Source organism: Notolabrus celidotus, chromosome 4 (genome assembly GCF_009762535.1).
Source record: "Notolabrus celidotus isolate fNotCel1 chromosome 4, fNotCel1.pri, whole genome shotgun sequence".
In the NCBI taxonomy this organism is placed as follows: domain Eukaryota; kingdom Metazoa; phylum Chordata; class Actinopteri; order Labriformes; family Labridae; genus Notolabrus; species Notolabrus celidotus.
This window is the reverse complement of record NC_048275.1, coordinates 22,919,984-22,946,331: the sequence shown is the minus strand read 5'-3', so window position 1 is coordinate 22,946,331 and position 26,348 is coordinate 22,919,984. Positions and strand designations below refer to the sequence as shown.

At 40.5% G+C, this 26,348-nt stretch overlaps 1 protein-coding gene across 1 annotated transcript in view; it reads left to right on the top strand.

The window, feature by feature from the left end:
* cdh11 (cadherin 11, type 2, OB-cadherin (osteoblast)) overlaps nucleotides 1-24,717 on the top strand; it is a 108,792-nt gene extending 84,075 nt beyond the window's left edge. The window contains exons 8-16 of the mRNA XM_034681439.1: nucleotides 2,539-2,726; nucleotides 11,199-11,312; nucleotides 11,483-11,622; nucleotides 12,401-12,537; nucleotides 14,279-14,400; nucleotides 16,514-16,631; nucleotides 20,399-20,650; nucleotides 21,839-21,990; nucleotides 22,134-24,717. Of these exons, the coding sequence (XP_034537330.1) occupies nucleotides 2,539-2,726; nucleotides 11,199-11,312; nucleotides 11,483-11,622; nucleotides 12,401-12,537; nucleotides 14,279-14,400; nucleotides 16,514-16,631; nucleotides 20,399-20,650; nucleotides 21,839-21,990; nucleotides 22,134-22,499 (1,589 nt within the window). The 3' untranslated portion in view covers nucleotides 22,500-24,717. The remainder of the gene's footprint in view (nucleotides 1-2,538; nucleotides 2,727-11,198; nucleotides 11,313-11,482; nucleotides 11,623-12,400; nucleotides 12,538-14,278; nucleotides 14,401-16,513; nucleotides 16,632-20,398; nucleotides 20,651-21,838; nucleotides 21,991-22,133) is intronic.
* The last annotated feature ends 1,631 nt before the right edge of the window (nucleotides 24,718-26,348 follow it).

The window sequence follows — 26,348 nt, the reverse complement described above, 5'->3', positions numbered from 1 at the left end:
TTATCAAGTGAAACATGTCAAAACAGACAGTAGGAAACAAACTTAAAAAAAATAAGTTGTGCAAATTCAAGTTTTTTTTGCAAAAACACACCGAACAATAGAATTAAAGATAGATGACATGTAAAGAGGCTATAGTCCTCGTCGCAGAGGTTGCCGGTTCGACTCCCGGCCGGTTGACCATTTGCTGCATGTCTTCCCCCACTCTCTCACCACATGTCCTGTCTCTCTTCAGCTGTCCTGTCAATAAAGGCAAAAAAGCTCAAAAATATACCTTTAAAAAAAAAAGAAGATAGATCACATAATTGAATATAGAGAGGGTAACAAATTAAAATGTTTATGCCTTTAAACATTTCCATGAGTAAGTGTCAGGTGTCAGCACACTAAAGTAACAGCCTTCTCCTGGAAATGTTGAGCAAAATTCACAATGATGTTACATTTGGCTATTTCAATAAGATTATATATGATATTTTTTTGTCATAAAACACCAAGGGAAAAAAGAGCAAAGCAGTAAGACGTACCACTATGTACAAATGGGACACCAAAGTTCCTTACAGGAGCTTTAATCCATCAACAATAACTTATCTGACTAACTTATTGTTTTAGCTTCCACTGAAATTATGTTCTTAATGCAAACGTAAAATATTGTGTGCAATCAAAAGACATACAGAATTTTCTTTTTGCAAATTGTTAAAAGCTGTTAAACATGAAGCAAAACACACACCACACCAGAGGCATTCAGCCTTTATGTGTGGATAAACAACTTTCCAGTAAACACTAAAATAACTGTTCTTCCATGTATAAATAAATAAATAAATAAAATGGCAACTGATGAAAAGCTGTTGAGTTTGTTTGTGATAAAAGGTGCCTCTTAGAAACAGTGCCATGTGGCTCCAAAGCTACACTATTATGAATATGACGCATCAAGTTTTTTTGAGTCTGCCTGCCTTCCTTTAATCACTAATGTATTTACCACAGTCAATATAAAACCCTTTACAATGCTGTCAACATGATAACACATCAAAGTCCCCACTATGAGTTGTAATAAATGACATAGTCACAAAAGGCTTTCTTTTGTAATCTCAGTAATCACACTGGGATTACTGATGGAAGAGATTGTAGTAACTACATGAGCTACATTTATGAGGCCCCTTATTGGTGTTTATATGTAAACATGCTGCTTTTATGAGCTGCTCCTCCAAGACCGGACATCTGTGTGAATATAAACAGCACTGTCATTTATGTGGGAGTAATGAAAGCAACTAATGACTTTCTCTCTGCATAAAACTACCTCATACGGTAACTGGTGAAGATTTTACAACAGAGAATGGAAGATTAAAGTAAATACCTTGGATCTGTCTGCGTTGTGGTCTTTCAACGTTGACGTACATTTCCTGTATGTGCTGTGCTTCATTTTAGCGCACAGCCAGGTATGCCAGACTGCCTGTGTGTTCTGTCATATAATGTTTAACTCAGCTGCCAGAAGCCATTGAAGTTAAGCTACTTAGAGAGGGGGGGTGGGGTAGCAAGAATAGGACGACAGGAGAAGAGAGGGAGGAATAGGGCAAAGGGAGGGCAGACTTAAAATTAGCTTTTTAGCCAGAATAGGCCGACAGACGAGAAAAAGAAAGAGAGAGAGAGAGAGGAGGAGGGAGAGGATTGAGAGAAACAGGGCGGTGATGGGGAGGAGAGGTGAGCATGAATGGAGACTTATGAAAGGATAGGGTGACAAAATGATGAGTGGAGGAGAAAGAGGAAGATGTTACCATTAGGAAGTCGAACAGTGTGCATAGGAGTTTAAAAAGTAGAAGAGCGGTGGAGAGGATGTGATGGGAAAAGGAAGAAGGCTGGAGAGACAGATTGATTCCTCTTCCACTCATATTTTCTCTTAAGTCACATGACCAAAAGTATTTCATGATTCACAGCATTGCTACACCTGGATGAGCAGGATAAGCATGCTAAAAATGTACTAGCCGTAAAATGATGAGTCCAGTCTGAGCTGAGCTGCAGAAGAAGAAGGAGGCAAGGAAAGGAGGAGAGATTGGGTAAGGAGAGATAAAAATGGGGAGAAGATAGGGGAGGAGAAATCAAGGAGGAAAAGCGATTCAGGGAAAGGACAGGTAAGAGGAGATGAAATGAGAAGTGACAGAAGAGAGACGGGAGAGGTGATAGGTGGAAAGAGTAAGTGAGGGAGGTAAAAGAAAAAAAGGTAGAGAGTAGACATATGGTCCTACTGCTCTCATTCTGCAAGCCAGGTGTCTGCTCCTTCAGACACACACACACACACACACACCTACCTGACACTATAGGGGATATTAATATCCTTTGGGCCATATGAAACAGATGGTATAGTTCGTGTTAATCCCCCCTCTGCCCTCCAAAACTGACCCTGCCTTAGATAGTAAACACAGTGGCAGACAGCCAGGAAGCCTCCAAAGACTTAAAGAGTGTTTGAATACAAAAGCAAGCCGTGACCAGAAGTCCACACTAAAAATCACCAGCCAGTGAAGTGAATTCCCTCCTTTCATTTTTCTCTCCCAGGTGTGTACCCAATGTCTGTATCAGAGGATAAAGTGCCAGGAGAGGAGGTGGGCCGCCTCAAGGCCAAAGACCCGGACCTCGGGGACAACGGAATGGTGTCGTACCGTTTGGTTGACGGAGATGGGATCAACATGTTTGAACTGAGCACTGACTCCGAGACCAGAGAGGCTGTCATCAAACTGAAAAAGGTAAGGAACAAAAGCGGAGAACTGAATGACTTATGACTAAGTTGTTATTAAAGTGATGATTATCCACATATTAGTTATGGAGGACAACTGGTACAGCTTATCTTGGCAGGGGAGGGCTCTAGCCTCAAACAACCTTCTCCGTCCTTTTGCTTACATCTCTTTAAGACACTTCCTCTGTTCTTTCTCTCCTCCCTTTTTTTAAAAAAAGAGGGTGTTTGGGAAGGTAGAGCATACAGCATGTATTGGCGGATGTGAGCTCCAGCCCAAACAGTCTCACCCTCACTCTGCTTTCCCTGCCCTCTTTCTTACATCCCTTTAGCTCACACATAGAATGCCAAAGCATGCGGTGGGGAGAGCACACCTCCCCCTCTGTTTCATGTGCATACATGAAACGCAAAGGCAGGGAGAGCATCAGCAAAGGCCCTGGTGCAGAACACAGCAGGCATGAGTGACAAAGCATATGTCAATGGTGTAATCAGACAGCATCATAAGGGGGAGCTGGGTTACAAAGGTGTTTGCAGGGAGAGCAGCAAGAGAAGGCAGGCTGAAGCAGCGTAAGGAGAACGCCCATTTTGACATTTGCCAATTGAATATGTAGAAGGTAATCGGCTGAGCTGCAGCTGATATGGGCTGCCGTTAGGATCAGCTGATATACTGTGGACTGAACTTGACTCCATGGCCTGCCTGAACAGCTCAATTTGTCGGTCTGTTGCCAGACAAGCACCAGATTTTTTGTCCATAAGCTAGCTACAGGACAAACCTTTTTCAAGGACTTGTGTGGGCTAAGCAGTTGATGTTTATCTCAGTTTTTTTAAAGTGTTGATGTAACTATACCACCACCTCCTGCCTTTATGTTGCATTAGTGTTTACTTTGTCAAAAATATGTTGTCAAATGTATCTGAGACAAACTTGGGATGTGGGTTGAGTGAACCAATCTCAATGTTTTTTTGTAGTCTCTGTATCCGGGGTTGTCTGCGTTAGAGCTGACTGCCAAAGACTCTTTTGTAAGAGTGGTGACAGTGAATCAGCAGTTAAGTTGTGGGCTAGAGCTGAATCTGCAAAAGGTCTAAAATAAACAGAGAGAAATAAACAGTATATATGTTGGTTGTTGCTGTACATCCAGTCAAGATCCATGGCCTTTATGGAACATTTGAACAGCCATGAAAGGATGAGACGTGATTGATCTCTGAGGGAAGAATTTACATTTGTGTGTAGAGGTTTGTGGTAAAGGGAGCTGGTCAGAAGTAAGACTGGCTGGCACCAGCTGCTTTGGCAGTGAGCTCCTGCTGAAATTAGTGCGTCATCAACCCTTTTTTTTTGTTGTTGTTCCCCTCAATTTACCAGCCCAAAAAAGTAGTAGCGACAGCACTTTTCCTTCAGACACAAATGGTTTAGTATGAGTCTCAGCCAACCCACATTTCACTCACTCTGTGTCTGTTTATTGTGCTGAAAGAAAGGACAAAAAGGAGGACTGAAAAAAGCAAGAAAAGTATTGAGTGGAGGAGGTGGAGGCAGAGGGGAGGTTCTGCTGTGTTCCCTTCACTGTTCCTTACTGTGTCCCGTATGAACACTGACTCCTGTGGTTGTGTGTGTGTGTGTGAGAGAGACAGAGTGCATTAACTTTCATGCTTCCCTGGGCCAGAGAGCTCATCTTCTGCACTGTGACTGTAACCCACACACACACACTAACGCACACACACTATAACTATAGCTGTCAGTGATCCAGCGCAGCACACACAATTACTTTTTCTCACTCCTTTATCCATCCCTCACTCTTTCCTCTGTCTCTCTAATGCACACACGCGCACACATAGACACAGACTGCACTGTCAGCCACACAGAAACTCACTCATTTCTTCTTTTTCTGTCTTTCCTACACACACAGACACATATTGTTGTACTATATGTTTGGCTGCAGGTCAGGATTTTGAACTGAATCTTTCAGTGAGCTGTGGTAGCCTGCCTTTCTCTCTCAGGGCAGCTGACCTCTCTATCTCTCAGTTAAAAAAAGAAATCATTTGTAGGCGAGATAGCGATGTGTGAAGGGGATGAAAATGAAATGGATACCAAAAATAGTCTCCAAAAGAAGTATGTGTCCTGCAAAGTGAAAGAAAATGTAACAATGTTTGCTTTTCATGACTTCCGGCTGTATCACACAAAGGCACTCACCATACCTCTCTGTGGTGAAAAGCTTGGCCTTGAAATATATGATTATCAGAGTATGTACTCTTAATCATGAAGGCGTTTCCTGTTCATACAGCAATGACGTTGCTCAAAAGAGCAGCCAGCCTTAACCCGCAGCTTGTTTTCACTGATGCTGTGGGAAACTCTGTCATCTGAATCAATCGATACAAGTCTGTTTCATGCTTTTTTCTCACAACCGCCTGCATGAGCGATTTCCTTCAGAGCGCCGTGCTACAGCATGGTATTAAGACTGAGGGTTAGAGGCTCTCTCTTCCCACTGGAGCCACAAGGACCGGGCGGGGAAATGAGTGAATGATCATAACGAGCGGTGCCCCCTCTCCTCTCTACTCCCTCCACCCATGTGCCCAGGAGCAAGGCAGTTAACCCACGGATCAGACATTAGCCAACAGTTAAAACAACTACAGTATGATTGTGCTGGCTCAGGTGGGAATTGACTGAATCTAAAAAGACATAAAACACTGATTGCTTCTTCTTGGTTACATGTTAAAAGGAAAGCACATGGGAGCAGTTAAAATATGTGGTTTTCAAAGGAGGCAAGAAGCAGTTGACTTAATATACTTGTGAGCACAACAGTATAACACAGTAATGAGAGGAACTGATTACACTCATGCGGGGCAAAACATTTGTGCGCTTGTGTTTGGCCGTGACCCAGTGAAAGGCAGAATGCATCGCCTGTTTGCTTACACCCCACTGAATATTACTGAAACTAAAGAGAGTAAGTGACCTCATTTTAAAACAAGCAAAGCTGAATTAAACTTTATATGAAGAGAGTCAGCCTCACTTTGGGCTTTCTGGAAAGTAATGAGAATAAACCTTCAATTCTACTCCAGGATCATTGAGGTGCAATGGTCATTTCTACAACAATATTGAGTTATGAAGACAAATGTATGTACAGTTATGAAATTAGACGGTGACACACCAGAAACAGTGTCAGTCACTGTGGATGAGATCGATAATGGTGATCTGTAAATCTCACGCCTGGCCGTACCCATATCTGCAGCAGGTCTCCAAGGTGAACAGCCTCTGGCATGTTAGATCAAGGTACGAGATGTAGAGCCTTGAGTAGTTGTCTTGTAGTTGACTTTTCCCTAGGAGAAAGCTGAGTCCCTGACTTTCATGTATGTGTATGTGAGCACATATCAATACAGTATATAGCATTTAGTGCTGCATTTCTGTTATACTGCCTATATACTTAGTTTTAATATAAATATTTTCTCTGACTAGGCAAATAGCCAATCATACATTAGGATTTTGAGGCGGCTGGATTCCTGGGGGAATCAGATCTAAAACTAGATTTTAAAATGGACAGGAGGTGGTAAGACCCACTCTTAACCGTGTGGCTAGTCTGTTGTTGGTTGCCAATTTTTTTTATTTCAGCTTTTTTGTTCATAGTGTCTTTATTAGCTCCCTTTGGGTCTCAACCCTGAAAAGTATCCCACTTCACCAAAAAACTAAAACTAACACAGAAATTAATAGAAACTAGAACTAACTTTTGAAAAAACAGTGGAAATCTAATTAAAGTGAATCTGAAATTGGAAACAAAAAGCCAAAACAGAATAAAAAAAAAACAACTAATAAACATTTCAAAACTATTATAACCTTGATGCAGATCAATCAAAGCAATCAGGGGGTTGTGGACGATACGGTGCATGCCTGTGAATAACATCATCATCTTCAAAATCTGCTTTCACAACCTTTTTTTTAATAAAATATTGGACAGATTAATTTGTTTCAATAGAGAATGCCAATGTTTGCCTGAAATAATAACTGAAATGACAGCTGGATATCAATTTTTCATCGGTCGAAAAATATTGATATTCTGTCACTCTCTGAATCCTGTCTCAGTTTCTAGGCACATTACCATATTTATGTTCTGTTGCTCTCACTCTTGAGAATAGCATCAGTTTTGTTTGTCAGCATTGAAAACGAGTCCCAAGTTGTAAAGGATATCTTGTAGATTGTAAAAAGACTGCTGTGATGGCAAGATGTTCGGAGTCGGCTAAAAAATGAAGCACTGGGTCGTTACAAATGTTAGTGTGAATCGGAAACAAAAGCAGACCTAAGATTGAGCCTTGTGGAACACCTTTTGTTGATGTTAAAATGTTGAAATGTAGCCCCCAGTTAAACAGACTGATGTCTCTTTGAAAGATAGTGCCTGAATCCATTTTGAGACATTAACCTTCAAATCTGAATCAGTTCAAAGTTGCATCAAAACAGTTTTCAGTTGGATATCCTCAGTTTCGGTTTCAATAAGATACACTCATTACATTTTGTGAATGTAACTAAACAATGGTTGTGTGGCCTACAACCTCTAATGAAAGGAAAAAGTTAAAACTGTGACATAATGCTGTTTGGATCTATGTTTGAATGGATACCAAATTCGCCCAGACACTTAAGCTCACAACCCCAAAAAAAATAAAAATACTGTACAGAGGGGTACTTTGATGACGTTTAATCTTGAGCTTGTGATTTTCCATCCGAAATGTAGACTGGACATCACAACTGTTACTGTAAACTCAATTGAATCCTACAGTTTGTAGTCATGTCAGCCTTTGGATTCTGAAAATAAGAACAGTTTTAAAACATGCAGTTATGAGAAAGAGTTGAGAGATTTGAAAATACTGTATGTCAGTACCATAAAAGCAGCAAAATCGTAAACAAACCCTCAAGAACTTTTTAGTTTATTTCAGTCTATCCTCAAAATCAGACTTTGAAGTTTGTTCTGCACATGTGTGGAAATCAAGAGTGACCTGTAGTGTGTGTGTGTAGTGTGTGTGTGTGTGTGTGTGTGTGTGTGTGTGTGTGTGTGTGTGTGTGTGTTTTTTTTGACTTTCTTGCTCTTTAGCGAGTCCCTGAGTCTGTAGGAATAACAGTTAAATCACCTGATGCTGATTTGGAGTGTGTCCGTGTTTGTGTGTTTGTGTGTGAGTAGGCATGCATAAGAGATACCATGCAACGCCACTGGTGTTTTGACTCAATTTGTGTGTGTAAATATGTATGTAGAAGTGTGTGCGTGTGTATGTGTGTGTTTGTGTGTGTGTGTGTGTGTGTGTGTGTGTGTGTGTGTAATAATTGTGTCTTGATGTGTCTCAGGGGAAATCAACACCTTTTGCCCCCTGAAGGCAGTGCCAGGCAAATTTAAAGGCTTATCATAGACGCTGACACACCACACACACATGTACCAGCACACCTTATACACACTTTCAAATCGGTATCGGGAGTACCCTTCACTAATCTCTATTCTCTCACTCCCCTTCTCACAAACACACGCGCTCACACACACGGGGATGGGCTTTAATCAGCTATTCTCTTTCAACTGTGTCCTGACGAAAGCAGTCCACGGAATATTAAGGAGGAGTGTGTGTGTGTGTGTGTGTGTGTGTGTGTATGTGTATGTGTTTTAGTGCGAGTGTGTGTGTGCAGGGAGAGGGAGTAGAGGGGGAGGCATTATCGTGAATATTATTATCTCACCATGATTACACAAAGAGGCAGAGAATGAAGAGTGAGTGGATCTATAGAGTAGAAGACAGAGAGAGAGAGAGGGCAAAGGAGATGGAGGTAGAGGGAGCGTGACGAGGAAAAGGAAAATGAAATAACTGGGTCACATCTATCCTATTAGCATTGTACCTGTCATCAACACGTTAGACACCGACAGACTCGGATGCCGCTGCGGCTGAATGAGCGTGGAACAATCCATTGAGAGGAAAACATCCCTCCAGAACTGAGTCATTTGGCATCACATGAAAACAGTTCTGAATCTGATGGATTAAAGAGCTACTGCAAGCTGCTCTCAGAGGTGTTGCCAGAAGATGATTGGGAATGGACGCCATGTTTGATCGCTTATGACAAAAGCAGGCAATTATATAATATTCTCACATCGCTGTACCGTGTTGCTGCCTGTTGCATTAACAGCCCATTAAAAAACTGGGACCATGTGCTGATTAGGAGGAAGGATCTATATTTACTTGAAAAGGGCAAAGCGTGGGAGAAAGTTGCAGAGTTCGACATAACAACGCTGCATAGTGTAAACCTTCGTTAGCACACTGTTACAGATCCCCATACCACCTGACTCCTTCAGACCAGTGTTAGCAAAGGCAGACGTTTGAGCTCTTGAACTTCTTCAGCAGCTCAAGAGCTTGAAAAGGTGCAAAAGAATCAGGAGCATAGGAAGAATTGATGTTCAAATTGATATTCGCCATTTCAGGTTCTACTGGGGACGAACTCCAACTAACTTTTCTGTGGCACTCATAAGATTCCTCTACCAGTACAGGCCCTAGGCCCCCACTCCAACAACTTGACCTGATGGGATGATGTCCCTTTAAATTCAGCTGTGATGGCTCAGGGGGATTAAAAAGTATTAGTATCCCCGAGGCAATGTAAAGAGCCAGAAAGTCCAGGAGAAGGAGGTGGTTTGGTTGGAAGTATGGGTCAAACAAGGATAAGAAAAACCAAAGACAAAATTTCAGAATTTTCACAGACATTTGTCACATTGAATACGTCACAACACTTCACTCTGTTTTTGTATAACTTCCTCTCTAAGTATGGTGTTCAAAATGAAGCCAGCATTTTTGCTTTAAACCTAACCAAGCTGCAACACTTTCAACATATTAACCACTAGTTAATTCTCTCTTTCGTGACAAACAAAGCTCCAGCAGTGTTTTTCTTAAAGCTGCAGATTGTGGATTAATAAAGATGTTAATGCATCCTCTAGAATTTAAGACAGTGCAGTTGGCGGTGTATTAAATAAATCATTATATTAAAAATAAAGATGTCAATCTGCTGCTTCAAACTTTTATTTTCTTAAGTTAGTAGTCACGGTGACCATTTCCATCTCATTTAACCTTTGGTAAACCTTGTATGTCAAAGTCATGAATTTATAACAGCTTCACTCTGCTTTTACAACCCCTCGCACATGGCTTATGAGCTCCTCTTGTCCCTCCAGGATTTCATTAAGAGATGGGTAGCGTGGAGATGAAAAGCTCAAGCTCGCTCTTGGGACGCTGCCATTTCAACATCTCTTTACCAGCTGGAGAAATAGAAGTGAAGGGGGATAGTGGATATTATCTGGGTTAGAAATACAATAATGATACCCAAAAGAACAGTGATTATGGCTACGTCAGAGCTCCGGATGGGTGCAAGTCTTAGCCATCTGCTGTTGGCAATGCACAAGTCGTCCTAATCGTAGCTGGGAGCATCCCTGAGGTATTACAGCTTTTATGCAAAGTGTGCCAAAGAAAAGTGTTGTCTTAAAACTTTCCCATTCAGAAGTATACATTCAAACACACGAGAACAAAGTTAGTAGAAAGAGGAGGGCACATACTCGCACACCCGCAAACAGAGTATTGGTCGCTTAGTAACTGCTGTGCAACTTTTTTTGATGGAAGAATGAAAGTTTAATGTGAGGGTAATGTGTGAAGTCAGCATTGAACGGCGTACCTGAAAAACACTCAAGTCAATTCAATATCAAGGCCATTAGGAGTCAATGGGTTTTTCTCCCAATATTGAGGAAGTGAATTGAAGCTCAGTTCAATATGAGTGAATTTAATCTCAGGTCAGGCTCTATCGAAAACCAATGGCAGGATTTTTAAAGGATAATGTTTTCCTAATTTTCCTGTGTCAATGATAAAAGGTGTGAGGAGGAAAAAAGTCAGTGTAACAGTTATCAGACTGTAGCTCTTGTTGTGTGGGAGTCCAATTCCCTCTCCACCTGTGTGACCCTGAAGCACTCTCTACTACCATTTATCCAGTGGTGTCCCAAATTCCCAAACCCAATCCTGGCTCATTAAAAACAGTCGTGACCTTTTTTCCTTCTTTTTTTTTTTAATCTGATGATGAAACCGCTGAAAAGAAACTGCCAGATGACTCATTGTGTTCCCAAACACTCTTCAAGTCATGCAGTATCATGCAATACAAAATACTTTGAAGTAAAAGTCACAATTCAGGTAACTCCTGGTTTTGTTGCTGTGTAATAGTTGTAATAGTGGGATTGCCACTGCCAATACATGGGCTTTTGTGCCTGGTTCCATTCATGTAGCAACAGCTCCCCCTAGCAGAAGGAAAGGGTAAGACACTGGGAACTCACTGCACTTCTTAAAGCAAGAGTCTGCAATGAAATTAAGCATATTTCTTCAAGAGTCAGACATTAGAACATAGCAAATTGAGAAGATATAATATTAACATGTAGTTAATGTTGATTTAAATCAAGGATGAATATTTTAATCAAGTTATTGATCAATTCTGCACTCTCTCTCTTTCTCTTTTTTTCAGCCTGTGGACTTTGAGACGAAAAGGTCATACACTTTGAAGGTGGAGGGATCCAACCCTCATGTTGACCCTCAGTACCTCGCTTGGGGACCTTACAAGGATGAAGCCACGATAAAGGTACGCATGTAAAAACCTGTTTGTTAAAGTATGAGTGTGCTGAATTATTGTGTTTGTGTAGTTAAAAGTTACAGCGTGTGATCCAAGAGTGACAGAGATTGCATGTGTTGGTGTGTGAGTCTGGATAGACATCACAGGACTCAGTTGAAAATTCTGGTGTTTGTCTGCAGATATCAGTGGAGGATGCAGATGAGCCTCCTGTGTTTGTAGCTCCTAGTTACACTTTTGAGGTAGAGGAGAATGCGCCTGAAGGCACCCTGGTGGGACGGGTCCACGCCAAGGACACCGATGTTGCCAACAATCCTGTGAGGTAAAGCAGGCGCCGAGTCACACACTGTACACAAACACAATTTAGCGAGTCAGGCTTGAAGCAGAGGGAGAATTTAAATTTTCACACTATTTTAAATTCTGATGGAACATCACCAGAGAAATAACTTTTAAACAATGTTCCTTCAGCTACACTGAACAAACACTATGACTCAGAGAAGCTTGGCTTTACACTTGTATATTTTATGCAGAAATCACAAATTACATACTGTTAGAAGTTTCCCAGTGAATGCAAAATAGGATTACAAAAGCAGAGCCAGGCACATTTCATAACAATCAACTGAAAAACAATGAGTGGGACTCTGAACATAGCTTGACTAATAAGTCTAGACTTGGTAAGAAGGAAATATATACCTCATATTGTTGATACTTCAAATGCAGTGAGGCACATTGCTGATTCAAACAGCTGTGAGCCAAATTACTGCAAAACCTGCCAAGCTGTGTTACTTTTGGTAGCCAGATTAACCCCATATATTGAAAGCTAAACACGGCCAACTTAATCATGATTCCTTTTTATTTTTAAAGAAAGTCAGGGGAACTTTTGATTTAAAATACAAGCTATAAATACATTGTACTCATTCTCTGAACTAAAGAACAGGAACCTGAAATGCCCCAAGAAATATCAGAATGCCCTGAAAACCATAACTAGCGGGCATAAGATTAGCATAAATCGCATAACCTCCTGAGGCTTAATGCAACTTTCTAGGAATCTCCTAATGTGTTACAGCACTTCTATAAAAGTATTCTAACTTCCTGTTTAGGTATATGATCCCACGGTACACAGACGTTGAGCAGTTCTTCAGCATAAACTCAGACGACGGCATGATCATCACAACAAGACCACTGGACAGAGAAACACAGGCCTGGCATAATATATCAGTGTCAGCCACAGAGATCGGTGAGTCTGCATGAACACTCTTACACCTAACTCCTCATCTGATAGAAGCTTTGAACACAAACTCAAACTTCTAATCACTGTCTGATCTGTGCAGCTGAAACAGACAGCATGCATTCAGCTATAGGAGGGAGAGACAAAGTTGAATGTGAACAAACAGATGGAAAAATCCCAGATAGCCACCAGGCTGTACATTTGCTGCCAGCCAAAGCCCAACCTGTCATTCTGCAAAGCTGGATCCTCTCCATGACATCTTCTGTACGAATTTTTTTGTGAATTCAAGCTGCTGCCTTTAATGTATTTTTCCCCCTTTGGGCAGGAATCAAGAAGGCTTTTTTTTTGCTGTGAATGTCAGAGAAGAACAGCCTTAACCTTAGTAAACTTATTAAATATTCATCCTCAGTGTCAGGAAGGACTGGCTTTATGTAGTTGTTTTTGTTTGTGGTCCGAGTTTGGTGTCAACAGCCAGACACTGTTCCCTTCATGCATGTTTGTCCACGTTGCATGTTGTTCTCATTTGGAAACAGACACTGAAGAGGATCTGCAGTGTCCAGTTAGTCATTGGTCGATGTGAAAGTTATCGACATTTGGCTCATAATTTCCGGCCAATCACACGAAGATCTAGATTCAGTTTCTAGTTTTCTCTCGTTTTATAGAGACCAGACAGCTGATGCCACACAAAAGAAGTTGAGCTGTTAGTTTTATTTACAGAAACACTTATTTGAACTTTGATGCAGTTAAAAAGAGATTAAAAAACTGAAGTGAAAACAGTCATAGCAGCACTAAATTATTCCACCACAAACACTCCAGCTAACTAAAGAGAGAGTGGGGGAGGACAAGAGGGAAATGCCAGTTGACCAACAGGCCCTCCGGAGCTTTCTTTCCCCGGGTAAGGCCCCAAAAACTCTGCAAACTGTGAGCCACAGAGGCCCCACCCTGGTATTCTGTGGTCGGGGCTCAAAACTCGCAGAGCGCCGCGTGGTTTCCCTGTGGCGTGCTAGACGCCAGACGGCCAGATGGAAACAGGCTCGCCGCCCACAAAGCTAGGACCATTGCAGGCTACGCTAACCGCTAACAGGCCCTGGGAAGCTAAATAAATGCCTGGTAATAACAGGGTAGTGAAAAGTCATACTGACTTGAATTGCAAATATGCAAGGCAGTATGGTTTAGAAATACAGGGTTGTCTTTTTTAAAACGTCTTTTAAAGCTGAGTGGATAGATAGAAAAATCCACCTCTCAGTCTTTCTCTGTTAATATTCTAAATGAACAGAGCTTGTTGAACGTGTCTATTTTGGATGTTTATTTATCATTCTGTCTGCATCGCTTTATTTCTCTTCATTAAAATCTCCAGCAGGCATAATTTGACATTTGTCACTTTTTGTTACTTTTTTGGTAAAGCGTGGGAGCTGACTGAAAGAGAGGCACACTGTCTGACTGGATATTTTGATGTCTCACAAACTCATGTTTGTAATTTTAGCCAATCAAAATAACAAATAGAGGAGAGCTGAGAGGCTGTCTGATTGACAGGTAATCTTTCTGGAAAATATTCATAGCTAGCTTCTTGTTTAAACAATGCCAAGCGTGGATTAGAATGCAGACACACAAGCAATCCCAGACACAGATTGAAACACAAAAGACATTTTGTCTTTAATGATTGTGTCACTGCTTTGGAGTTTTGTATGCAGCAGAATGCCGATACTTTGCCTAATACATAGTGTTTTTCTACATGTTTGTTTGAGTACAGGAGGCCATCACCAAGACACCAAAGTGCGTGTTAACATCAAAGTAAAAGATGTGAATGACAATCCACCAGAGTTTGCAACAAACAGAGAGGTCTTCATGTGCGAATCTGTTTCTCCGGGGAAGGTATGTCCGTGCGAGTTTGTACTCCATGTCTGTGTTTTATGTGTTTATTGGGATAAGTGTCAGGTATCCCCTGATATCAATGCAATAAACAACATAGACATATTGTATCATACAAATATATGTCTTTTCTAACATGCAAATGACAAAACCTGCATGATTGTGATAACATTATAATCACTGTACATTGACAAAATATAGACCTATAAACCAGTATCCAAGCTGATTTAGGGCCTGTGTCCACAAACAGCATTTTATGTGCTGGACCCCACAACATCAATTTCAGAAGGATTTTCACTGGGGCTTACTGTTTCTTCGTTATGAAAATGTTCCTGTGACACTAACAGCTAAGCAGCAACTACTTTAAGGGTGACATATCATGCAAAATCGACTTTTTAATGGTTCTCTACCTGAAATATGTTTCCCTGGCATGTCGACAAACCCCCCTAAAATGAAAAAAAATTCTCCACCTTTCTGTAAATGTGTGCTGAAACGAGCCATTTCAGTTTTCAGTGTTTTTCATACATCACAACGACACCCGGTCTGTAACGGAAGTCAGAGCTTGGAGCTTGTTCAGCGCAAAGACTGTATAAAATACAACTCAACTCCTCCTCCGTTTTTCATTACCTGCACACGTGTGCTAACAAGGAGCTTAGGAGGGAGGCATGCTAGTTGTAGGCTGTCTTAATAAACACAAAGGTCGGTTTTACTCCCCACGTCTTCAGATTAGAAGATCTAGTGGATGAATTTTATTTTTCATGGATAAGTGCTAGCGCTAGTTAGCATAGCCACATAGCTACATGTTTGTAGCTGTGTACCAAGACACACGTCGACATACTGACAAATAAAACAACAAGAAACACAAAATCTGTGACCAATCGTTCAGAAAGGTCCTGCTGCAGGCGCCTCTCCGTCAGAATCAGATTCTGGATCAAATTCAGAGCGTTGAAGTAACGCGGGTCTGTGAGCAGCCATGTATATTCAGCCAACATGTAAACATTAGATCAATGTGCTGGACAGCCGAGGGCACATCCACTTCCTGAGGGGGCGTGGTCAGAGAGCTCATTCTCATTTAAAGGCACAGACACAGAAAACAGCCTGTTCTGAGCAGGGCTGAAAAAGAGGGGTTTACAGGCATGCCAAAATCTGATTTCAAAGTGTGAGCAATAAACTTTAAAGACATGTTTTGGGGACCTCTTAGACCAATATATTTTGATGAAAAATAGCATAATATGTCACCTTTAAAGTCTGTTTTTAGAATACTCATGAAGCTCCAATTAGCTTTTATTCATAGGAATTTTCAAAAGAAAGCGCCAAAATAATGATTGAAATTGTGTCATAGCATAAGAAGAAGCTCAAGACCTGGAAACTTTACCCACGAAAAAAGTGGTGTGTCAGTATTGTCTATACTGACCTTTGCTATTGTTGTTGACACAATTGATCTAAGAGGAGCCAGCCATTCTTCGTTTTGGTTGGTTGGTGATGGATTAGTGACACTGAGAAATGTGGTCGCGTCTACAAAGTTGATCCGTTTTTAAGCTGTAAGCTGAGAATCTGAAAACTCCAGACAACATTGGTTTTACAGAAATTGAGCAGTACCAGCGCAAAGATGAAGTTAATGGACACAGGCCCTTAACGTTTGCCCTTCCAGTACTCCTTTACCTACCATAGAGGGGAGGGAACACAGATGTTTTAAATGAATCTGGTTTATATTTCTGTTTAAGCTGTTTAATTTCATTCACTTTCAACAAAGCCTTTGAATGTTTGATAGAAAAACATTGATTGATTTTTTTTGCTAGCTTGGACGAATGTCTCGCTCTTTGTTAACAATGACTGTTGTTTCTCATCATCACAAGTCGTATAAATATATATATATATATATATATATATATATATATATATATATATATATATATATTTATATATATTTATGCTAAATTTACTTCAGCCTTTGATATAAAAAAAGAAACAAGGACATTTTGGAAACGGCTAATGAAGGGTATTGGAGGCGTTTGATATGCTGGTATATGTAATGGATAAATTCAATTCAACAAACTTAAAATTGCACACACACACACAGCTTTTAACACTGATGTGTATCTTTCTTGTGATTCAGATCATTGAAACATTAAGCGCAGTGGACAAAGATGAAATGGCTGTCAGACAACACTTCACCTTCAGTCTTGCTCCAGAAGTTGTCCACAATCAGAACTTCTCCGTGACAGACAACAGAGGTAGGAAGCCTTTTAAATGTTCCTTTGACTATAACTGTCCTTTTGTCTTTTCTTTTTATCTTTTTTTTTCTGTCTTTCTTTACTTTTTCAATGTTCTTTTCCTTTGTCTTTCTTTATTTTTCCAGCCCTTTCAGGTAGTTCAGTGTTTCTGGTCTCTCCCCCCCTTTAACTCAGATTAGATCAAAGCATAACCAGATGGAGGATTACACTACCTTGTAGAGAGCAGCAGGTGCTCAGATTCCCTCTCCTTCTCTCACACACACATACACACACACCTACCCACAAATGCACACAAGTCCTGCGGGCTGCATTAATTGCAGTGGGGTCTCTGTCCGTCTGTACATATATCTTTGGGGGCCGACTGATTGAATTAAGTTTTGTGAGTGCTGGGAGAGGGACTAACAGAAGGAAATTGAGAGCGAGAGCAGAGGACAGAGAGGGAGAGAGGGACTGAAGAAAATAGGAACAAGTAAGTTGATATAAGGATTGCGTTGAGTTTAGCTTTACACAAACATCAGGTAGGGAGGTGTGGGATTTGATATATCTGTTGGGCACTATAATGAAATAAAGGAGTTTATCTTCAATACACAGCAGTGTTTTATCATCAGTATGCTCCTGTGTACCTGGCTTGTTAACATACAGATACACAGACAGTGCACAGTATAGAAGAGAAGAGGATAGATTGGTAGACAGATATATGGGGAGTCATTTATCCCATCTGTCTGCATATTCTCAGAAGCCTCAGATCCACACACACATACACTTGCACAGCTGTCTGGGAGTACCGGTGTTGGCAGGAGGTTGATAGCAACAGATGACAGTTGCGTCTGTAATAGAGACAGTTGGGGGTTATCTGGCACTCCTTTGTGGCCAAAGTTTTAAATCTTTAGTTAGATAGAACAAAATGGTATTCTCTGTTTTTTGTTCAAGTTAATGTACAGCATCTTTCTTTTGTTTTACCTTCACTTCATTTTGTTAATGCAAGCATTACATGCTTTCCTGTTCAAGAACTTAACATGTTTAAAAAACCATTAACGATAGGAAGGCTTTCTGGACTCAAGATAAGTTAATTTGAGGGGCAAACTTTAATGGCTTGATGTAAAAACAAGTCACAGACTGTATTAGGGCTGAACGATTTTGGAAAATAATCTGACTCTTCATGTATTTTTCAACAAACACAAGCAATAAATCAATCTGTATTATAGTAAACAATATCAGATTTATTATACACAAACTGTTCTTTCTCATAGGCTAGACTTATGTTAAGATAAAGGCAAATGAAGCATGAATTAATATGAGAGACAGTTTATTTATCTACTTGAATTACAGTTGTAAACTTAATAGGGATGTACATTTAAAGTATTTTCCATGATCGATTTTTGGAAATGTTAACGATCAATTATCGATTAATTGATTAAAAAAACATTATTATTCTTACATCAAAAACAAGGCTAAATATGTTGTTTTCCCCCTAAATTGTATTTTCTACAGGAACAAAATGCATATAACTGACGGGATTGAATACAGGCACATGTTTGACACGCAGAATATCAACGAACAGGCTCATTAAAATATTCTACGCGGACATAATCTTATAAAGTGAAGGCTGAGACTACTAACAGAAAAGTACTCCAGAATCACAGTGTCCAGTTTTCTGCTTACTCGTTCTTATTGAGAAAATAAACATGTGTATTCGATCAGGTGTCAGCCGGGAGCGCAACTGGGTCATAATCAGTCCAGCTGCAGAAAAGCTCAGACGGCTCTGATGTTGCTGCTCTGCAAACATAGTGTACCTGAATTCCCCCCCAGTCTGTTGCCTTTGTATCCAAAGGTTGGAAATGTCCTGTGTAAAGTTGTCAAACTTCGTGTCCGTGTCGTTGTTGGCAGCAGTTTTGTATTGATCCTCTTTAAAAAAGTGCTTGTGGAGACCTGACGCGCAGCCGCAGCCCCCAGCTGAGCGTCTCCGCTGAGCGCAACACCTTTAGTCAGCTGATTCACATCGAAACATGCTTTAAACTTAAAACACCTCCCTGATAGATGAGTGTAATAGGAGACCACATGATGTTTGTTCCACGTAACGGAAAATTGATAACAAAAATTTGTGTTTCGAGTAATTTCTTAACAATCAAATAATCGATACTCGATTAATTGTGGTCATCCCTAAAACTTACTAAATACTTTGACTTGCAGTCTTGTAAGCGTTCACCTCAACTACTTAACAAAATTCTGCCAAACAAGTGTTTTAAGTGTAAAGCATGTTTCGATGGTTTTGCGCACAGAGGAGAGGCTCAGCTAGGGGCTGGGGGCTCTCTTTTTTTCTCCGCTGCTGGACTGATTATGACCCAGTTGCGCTCCTGGCTGACAAACATGCAATTTTTTCTCAATAAGAACCAGTAGACAGAAAACTGTACACTGTGAGTCTGAAATATGATTCTGCTCAGTTGTCCTGTTGCAGTAAATCCACATGTTGTCTGGGTCTTCACTGACTCTGTGTCTGCAGAGATTGTTTATAAGCCTGCTCCACATGTTGATATTCAGCGTGTTGATTATTTTGTACGCCTCAATATGATTGGTTCTTCTGCTGAGGCCATTTTTAAAGACGTCAACAACGAAACAATAAATCAAAACTTAGCGTGGCTGAAGTTGTTTTCTTCATCCCCCGCTCGCACGTGTCTCGTTCTTCAGAGATTTTTGGCCGTCAGCAAACCAGCTGAAAGGTGCATTACGGCCACCTACTGCATGCATGTCACGTAAGGTTACGTTTGTGTAACTTTTTTTTTTTTTTTAATCGCAGCCTTTGCGATTTGAAAATTGCATTCTAATACATTGCGATGGTGGTTTGAATTTGATTACTCGTTCAGCCCTAGACTGTATATATGTATATGTATGGGCATGGTCTTATTGATGTCAACAACTGGTTTCTAGTCCTATGATAGTGGTCGCCATATTGAAAATGCTGATTCAACCTAACTTTTGGTCGACCTAACAAGAGGCAAAGAAGTGGAGTTGAGGCAGGTCTTTAGCATCATGGCTAACAGCTACAATGTGCCCACCTGTCAGTCAAATAAGCCACGCCCCTAATTATACTAAACTATCTTCTAAGCAAATTAGGTACAAAAAAAATGCTGTGAGTGCCTTGGAGGTTTATCTGATAAAGTTTTTGATGACATTTTGAATTGTAGTTAATAATAGAACAACATTTTTATCACTATAACTTTTCATTAGATCTTGAAGGTAGAGTGGTACAGAATGTGGACCGGATTTGGTTCATAAAAGGGAAATTCAATTAAAAACTCATTCAAGGAAAAAAGTGAAGGACAGAAGTCATTTGATGAATATACAAAAAACCAAGAATCAAGAAAAGTTGGGAATATGCTGAAAAAGGTCAGGGTTTGAGTTGATGTAAAGGACTAAATCTGAGTAATTGTTTAGTTTTACAGTGCTAAAGGTAAACCAACTAGGTAACAACACATGTATAATAACGCTAGTAAGTAAGTGAAACACTGCAGTTTGTCAAAGATCACTTTTTCACTATTATCCCTCTGTATTTTCTCATATTATCTTGTTTCTTTTAATATTAATGTCAATGACTATCTGCTGAGCGATGAAGCTCCCAAAATGCCTCCCAAGTTTCCCCAGTTTGCACTTGTACAATTAAGCCATCTCTAAACAGAGTTGAGCAGAGCATTCTGTAGTTTATCTTCCTATTATATCACCTACTCACTTTTCCTTGTAACTTATAAACGTTTTTCTCCTTCCGTCTGCAGACAGCACAGCCAGCGTCTTTGTGATGCGGAAAGGATTCAGCCGTCTGACCCAGGATGTCTACTACCTTCCAATCGAGATAAACGACAATGGTTTCCCCGCCATGAGCAGCACCAACACGTTAACCATCAGAGTGTGCTCCTGTGACAGCAAAAACAGTGTCCTGTCCTGTAACGTGGAACCCTACGTCCTACCTGCTGGTCTCAGCACTGGGGCCTTGATAGCTATACTGGCCTGTATTGTCATCCTGCTGGGTAAGAAGCTGAGCTTTTTCTAATTGCTTACTTGTCTAGACAGTTAGCTTAAACATTTGGAGCTGACCCCCCCTCTGTAAAAGTCCTCCCCAAATATCACACCTGGACAACCTGCTGTGGCAATTAAGTTTTATCCACATACCGCAAAGCCTTGGCCAACATCACATGTCTACAAACATCCATTCTTGCATCCTCTTTCTGGTCCAGACCTTAAATCTGCCAACCCCAAAGAAGGGACGGATTTTGGTATCAGTGATGTGCCAGCACAAGCAAAACCATTGCTGCAGCTTCTGAACTGCTCCAATTGAAAAACAACTTGACCTGGTGTAACAGACACTTTACACAGCAAATGTCCGCTGTGCCTCCAATGTTATGTTTCTATTTTTGATGCCTTCGGGTTTTCAAATAATCCAGTGATATTTTAGTAAAATCGATTAACTTCCACTCTAGCTTGAGCTGATCTTGACCTCACACTTTGCCCTCAGATCAAGAGGACTTCATTAAATTTGCACATCTGAACAACTTCTTGTTTACTTTTTCAAAGGAACTAATCTGTTTAAACTTTGAAATGAACTATTAGTAGTATTTGACTGCACAGTGACAGTGTGAACAAGGCCGTCATGGGGCGGTTAAATGACTGACAGAAAATATGTACCACATCTTTACAAAGAATTTAAAGTTTCAGTTTTTCATTGCTTGGCGCTTTAAATTGCCATTGCTGTATTGTGTTGACAGAAGCCCTTTTCATACTGCCAAATAAAGGTGCAATATTTACGCCCCTGTAATGTTTCACCTTTAATATGAATGTAATATGAATGCGTGGGACCAAGCCATCTCACCTCTGTGCCAGCATTGAAAGTAGTAACGGAGGTGTTACAGAGGTGAGACGTGATCACTTTGAGCCAACAGAGTTTACTCATATTGTGGCTCTACCTGACTGAAAACCTTTGAAACTCTGACATGTTGATAACCTACTGCAATTAAGATGGTGCGTGTGTGTACAGCACTATACAATAATGATATTAATTAATATGTCTGAAGTCTAATTACACTATCTCCCACAGTGCATACTAATTATCTAGTGCTCCCTTTTCTCCTTTTTCACAGGCATTTTGTGGGAAATGTAATGCAATCACTTTATGCAGAACAATTTTGATTAAATAATGTGTTTGTGTGTCTCTTTGGCAGCAATTGTGGTGTTGTTTGTTGCACTGAGGCGTCAGAAGAAGGAGCCGTTGATAGTGTTTGAGGAGGAGGACATCAGGGAGAATATTATCACTTATGATGATGAGGGAGGGGGTGAGGAAGACACAGAGGCTTTCGACATCGCAACTTTACAGGTATTAATTTACATTAATGTCATTGTTGTTGAATGTGTTTCTGTTTACATACAATTCAAGTAATTATCTAAGTAATGAAGTCTCTTCACATACTTATCTGAATGCTTGATTTTAAACAACATGTTCTCTTCCTTATTCTTAAGAACCCAGACGGTGCAAACGGCTTCCTCCCAAGAAAGGACATGAAACCAGAGCTTCAATACCCCCTTAGACCCGGGAGCGGCCTACCTGCAGCCAACAGCGTCGACGTGGACGACTTCATTAAGACTCGTATTGCAGAGGCTGACAGCGACCCCACTGCACCCCCCTATGACTCGATTCAGATCTACGGATACGAAGGCAGAGGATCGTTGGCCGGATCGTTGAGTTCCCTCGAGTCGGTCACAACAGAGTCTGACTTGGATTATGACTATCTGCAGAGTTGGGGGCCGAGGTTTAAGAAGCTGGCGGATTTGTACGGGACCAAAGACTGCTCCATAAACGATGGGGATGATGGTGAGGACTCTTAACAGTGGTCTTATTGAGTGGACGCCCCACCGGCTTCGGATTTATTGATTCCATGAGGATTTGTTAACTGAGGGTTAACACTCCTCGATACCTAATTGTTACCAACTAGCACCTGATCAGTTCATGCCACTCTGTCAACGGACTTTAACAGCTCTCCTTCCTGTGGCGCCCCCTTCGTCCTCCAAGATGATTTGTTAATGAACATGTAATGAACGCTTGGACTCGAACTGAACCCCCAGCTTTTTCCCAAATCTCTCTTTCCCTCCTTTGTTCCTTCCCTCTCTCTTTCTACAGACTTGAGCATTGCAGGGCTGGGAGATTTGATATGTCACCAATTTGAAGGCAAATTGTTGGGAAAAATTGTGTTGCTGTATGATCAAAATGACTTGCTTATAGCTAACTGTTTAGTTTCTTAGAGGTTCTATATACTTTGTGGACTGGATTCACATGCTTCCTCAATGGTTCCTGAGAGAGTTTATCCCCTTCAAATGTTCCTGATTGGGGTTTATTTTCCTTAGCTGCTCTTTTTGTGGTGTTTTAAAAGACCCCCAGACGGAGAGGAAGAAAGAGATGGAAGCGAATTGAAAGAAAAAGTTAGTACAGGAGCAACTGTATGGTGTTAAAAAGGCAATGAAGATGTTTCAGTAGGGTCAAAAAAGTTGAAGCTTTTTCAGATTTGTTGTGTGTGCAAAGTTCAGCAGGTTCTGTGGTTTAGACAGCGTGACGGACTCTGGGTTGTTGATACTTTGAAGGTGCTTGCAGCATCTTCACAGTATGGTGGCCTTATAATAAATAAACAACAACTCCAGGGGTAAACACAACAAGTGTAATGATAGAGACCGCTAGCTTCAGTAGCTACACACAGATTAATAAACACACAAGGACTGAGTGCGTGTGTGCGCGCGTGTGTGAAGATGCTACACAAATATCATTTTTTAACTCGCAAGGAGAGACAGACTCAACATGGATCCAATTTTGAAAAAGAAAAGTTGCCCTTTTTCCACACCCCCTGTGCCCACCCCCCTAACCCTTCCTCCATTCCTCCCATCAACAATCACTTCCCATATCAAGTCCACCAATGAATGATCACTTCCTCATTCAGAGTCCACCAATGATGATCAATCACAATGAGTAAAAAACCTGTGAGCTCTAAAAATCGCCTTAAACTTAATGGACACTCTTGCAACGCAGTGCATTCTCTCTTTTATTTTGTTGTTTTCTGTTTCCTTTTGTTTCTTTTTGTAACTTGAGAAGTATATTAAGAAAGCAAACTATTCTCCATGTTAGGTATGTACAGAGCAATGTGCAGACATGTGATATAGGATCCAACTTGCGCCTCGTGCACCCTTGAAAACTGGATGTGCTGTGTCTGCGAGAGGTAAATGTAGGCTGTGAAAATGCACACTGTTTTTGTTTTCCTCAACAGCAGCTATGTTGCCAGAAACATCTGTTGTATCAACACATGTTGCTTTCTCAACATAAAATGTGCACACTGGAAAATGAAACATGGTGTGTTTTCTCAGTCACATATACAGAGATGCCGACACCAGAACATCCTTTTTGAGTGTGTGGGTTCTTGTTCAATCTCTTTTCTAATGTTATTATTATATTATTATGATTATTATTGTTGTTTTTTTATTATTATTACCATTATGACAATTATTGTTTTCTTGGCTGCAGCTACACAGGAGCAAATTTGTATCTAACTCTTGGCAGCTTAGAGTTGATGTTCTTACGCTTGTCTAAACATGGATAGAGTATGCTTTTTTCATATTTAGACAGCAGTAAGAAACGTGCTGCCAAAAGTTGATTATCAACTGCACTTTTCCGCCTGTGTGAACACAACCTCTCTCATTTCTTTTGTTTCAGTTTCTTTCATTTTCCATTATTTGGCGTTTCTTCGTTTTTTCTCCCTGTTCAAGAGGAAAACTAGCAATCTGTGTTTGTTGCAGTGAGAGAACGCCTCGTTTTTATTCTCTGTCAAGTTTTATGGTACCGATTTGTACAATTTTAAAAGTTCTTATTTTAGTATACATGCAGAATATTCCAGTATTACAACAAAAAACATGTTAAGAAGATAAGATTAAAAAATGTTACAGCATCACACTTATATTTTCTGAACATTGTACTGTTGCTTTACTATGTGCTTCAATCTCCGAAGCGAAAAAAAAGAAAAAAAAGAAAAAAACCTTTGAAATAAATGCTCTTTTTATAAAATTATACTGCACTGTGTTTATGAGATTCAATCAGTGTTAGCTGAAGTTACTCTTTTCAGAGGTTTAAGGACACTGTTGAGTGACTGGGGGTCTGCATGACAGGTATTACACTAAACAGTAAATCCAAAGACCACACACCATTTGTGCTAAAACTAGTCATTGTGTAAATAAGGTACAGATTATCACTTGGAACCATGAACACATCGAAAAGTGGCCCTGATACGAGTGCTAGTTCAGAGTTGGTTCCACCTCCAGGGCGCTGGTAGCCTAGCGGTCTAAGCACCCCATATACAGAGGCTACAGTCCTCGTCGCAGGGGTTGCCGGTTTGATACCCGGCCGGTCAACCATTTCCTGCATGTCTTCCCCTCTCTCTACTCCCCACATTTCCTGTCTCTCTTCAGCTGTCCTACAAAATAAAGGCAAAAAGGCCAAAAATATAACTTTAAAAAAAATAAAAAGAGTAGGTTCCACCTCCTACGACTGCTAGCTTTTCCACAGACAAGGGCCACGAGAGAGCCACATCACAATAACCCTAGCCCCAGCCCCTGATGTAAGTGTTTTTATTCTAGCCCAGCATGGAGTTGGTGCTACTCTGGAACCAATTTTTCTTGTTTAGGTCCAGTTCTTAGGCAGTCGAAACACAAAGAACTGGTTCCAAATTAGGCACTGGTTCAGAACCTGCTCTAGAACCAATTTACTTGACATGGTGGCCAACACTGGGTTAGTTTTGCTTTAACACACCATTTAACTGTTTCTGTAGTTCAGTTATTTGACAGAATTGATAGTTTCTTTGACAATGGAGGGAAATCCTTGAAAAAATAGACTTGACAAATACAAGCAAGCAAAAACAAACACCTCCCATTCTTTTGAATGAAACTAGAAAAGGCCATCGTCTGTACTGGTGTAAGAAGATGGACTGCACAACTGCTCCTCAAGGTGAAGACCAAATACTAAGAGCACCCACTGCAGACCGGCAGCATTAAAGGTTATAAAGCATGCCTCCTCCATTGTAACAGATGGGACATGGGCCAAACTAGATAATGTGGGCAAGATATTTTTTTGATGCTTTGTGTCGTAGCAGTTACTTCTGATATGTTTATGTATGTTCAAGTAATTTTTAATTCATTATTTCATGGTTAAAATAGGGGGGATGTGACATGATGATTGAAAGTTCTGGTGACAAATTGCAGGTTCCTGCAGCCTACTTTACCAGATTAGCAAAGAAGAGAAATAACAGAGTGACTGAACATAATGCACTCCAACACAAGAGTCACTAAACTTTCCATAACCAGGATGTCTGCTTCAAGTCATTACAACAGTCTGACGTCAGATCCCGGGGCTCCTCCAGACATATTCCTTCTGCATATGACTTGGCTTTGTTATACTCCACCAGCACAATGCCACCAGGTTCTAACAATGTTAGTGTGCCTTTGTTTAGCTTGATAATTATCATCTCCCATGTGTTATTTCAATATACAGTATCTCACAAAGGTGAGTACACCCCTCACATTTCTACAAATTTAATTAGATCTTTTCATGGGACAACTATGAATAAATGACACTTTGATAAAATGGAAAGTAGTCAGTGTAAAGCTTGTTTAACAGTGTAAATTAACTGACTGCTCAAAATAACT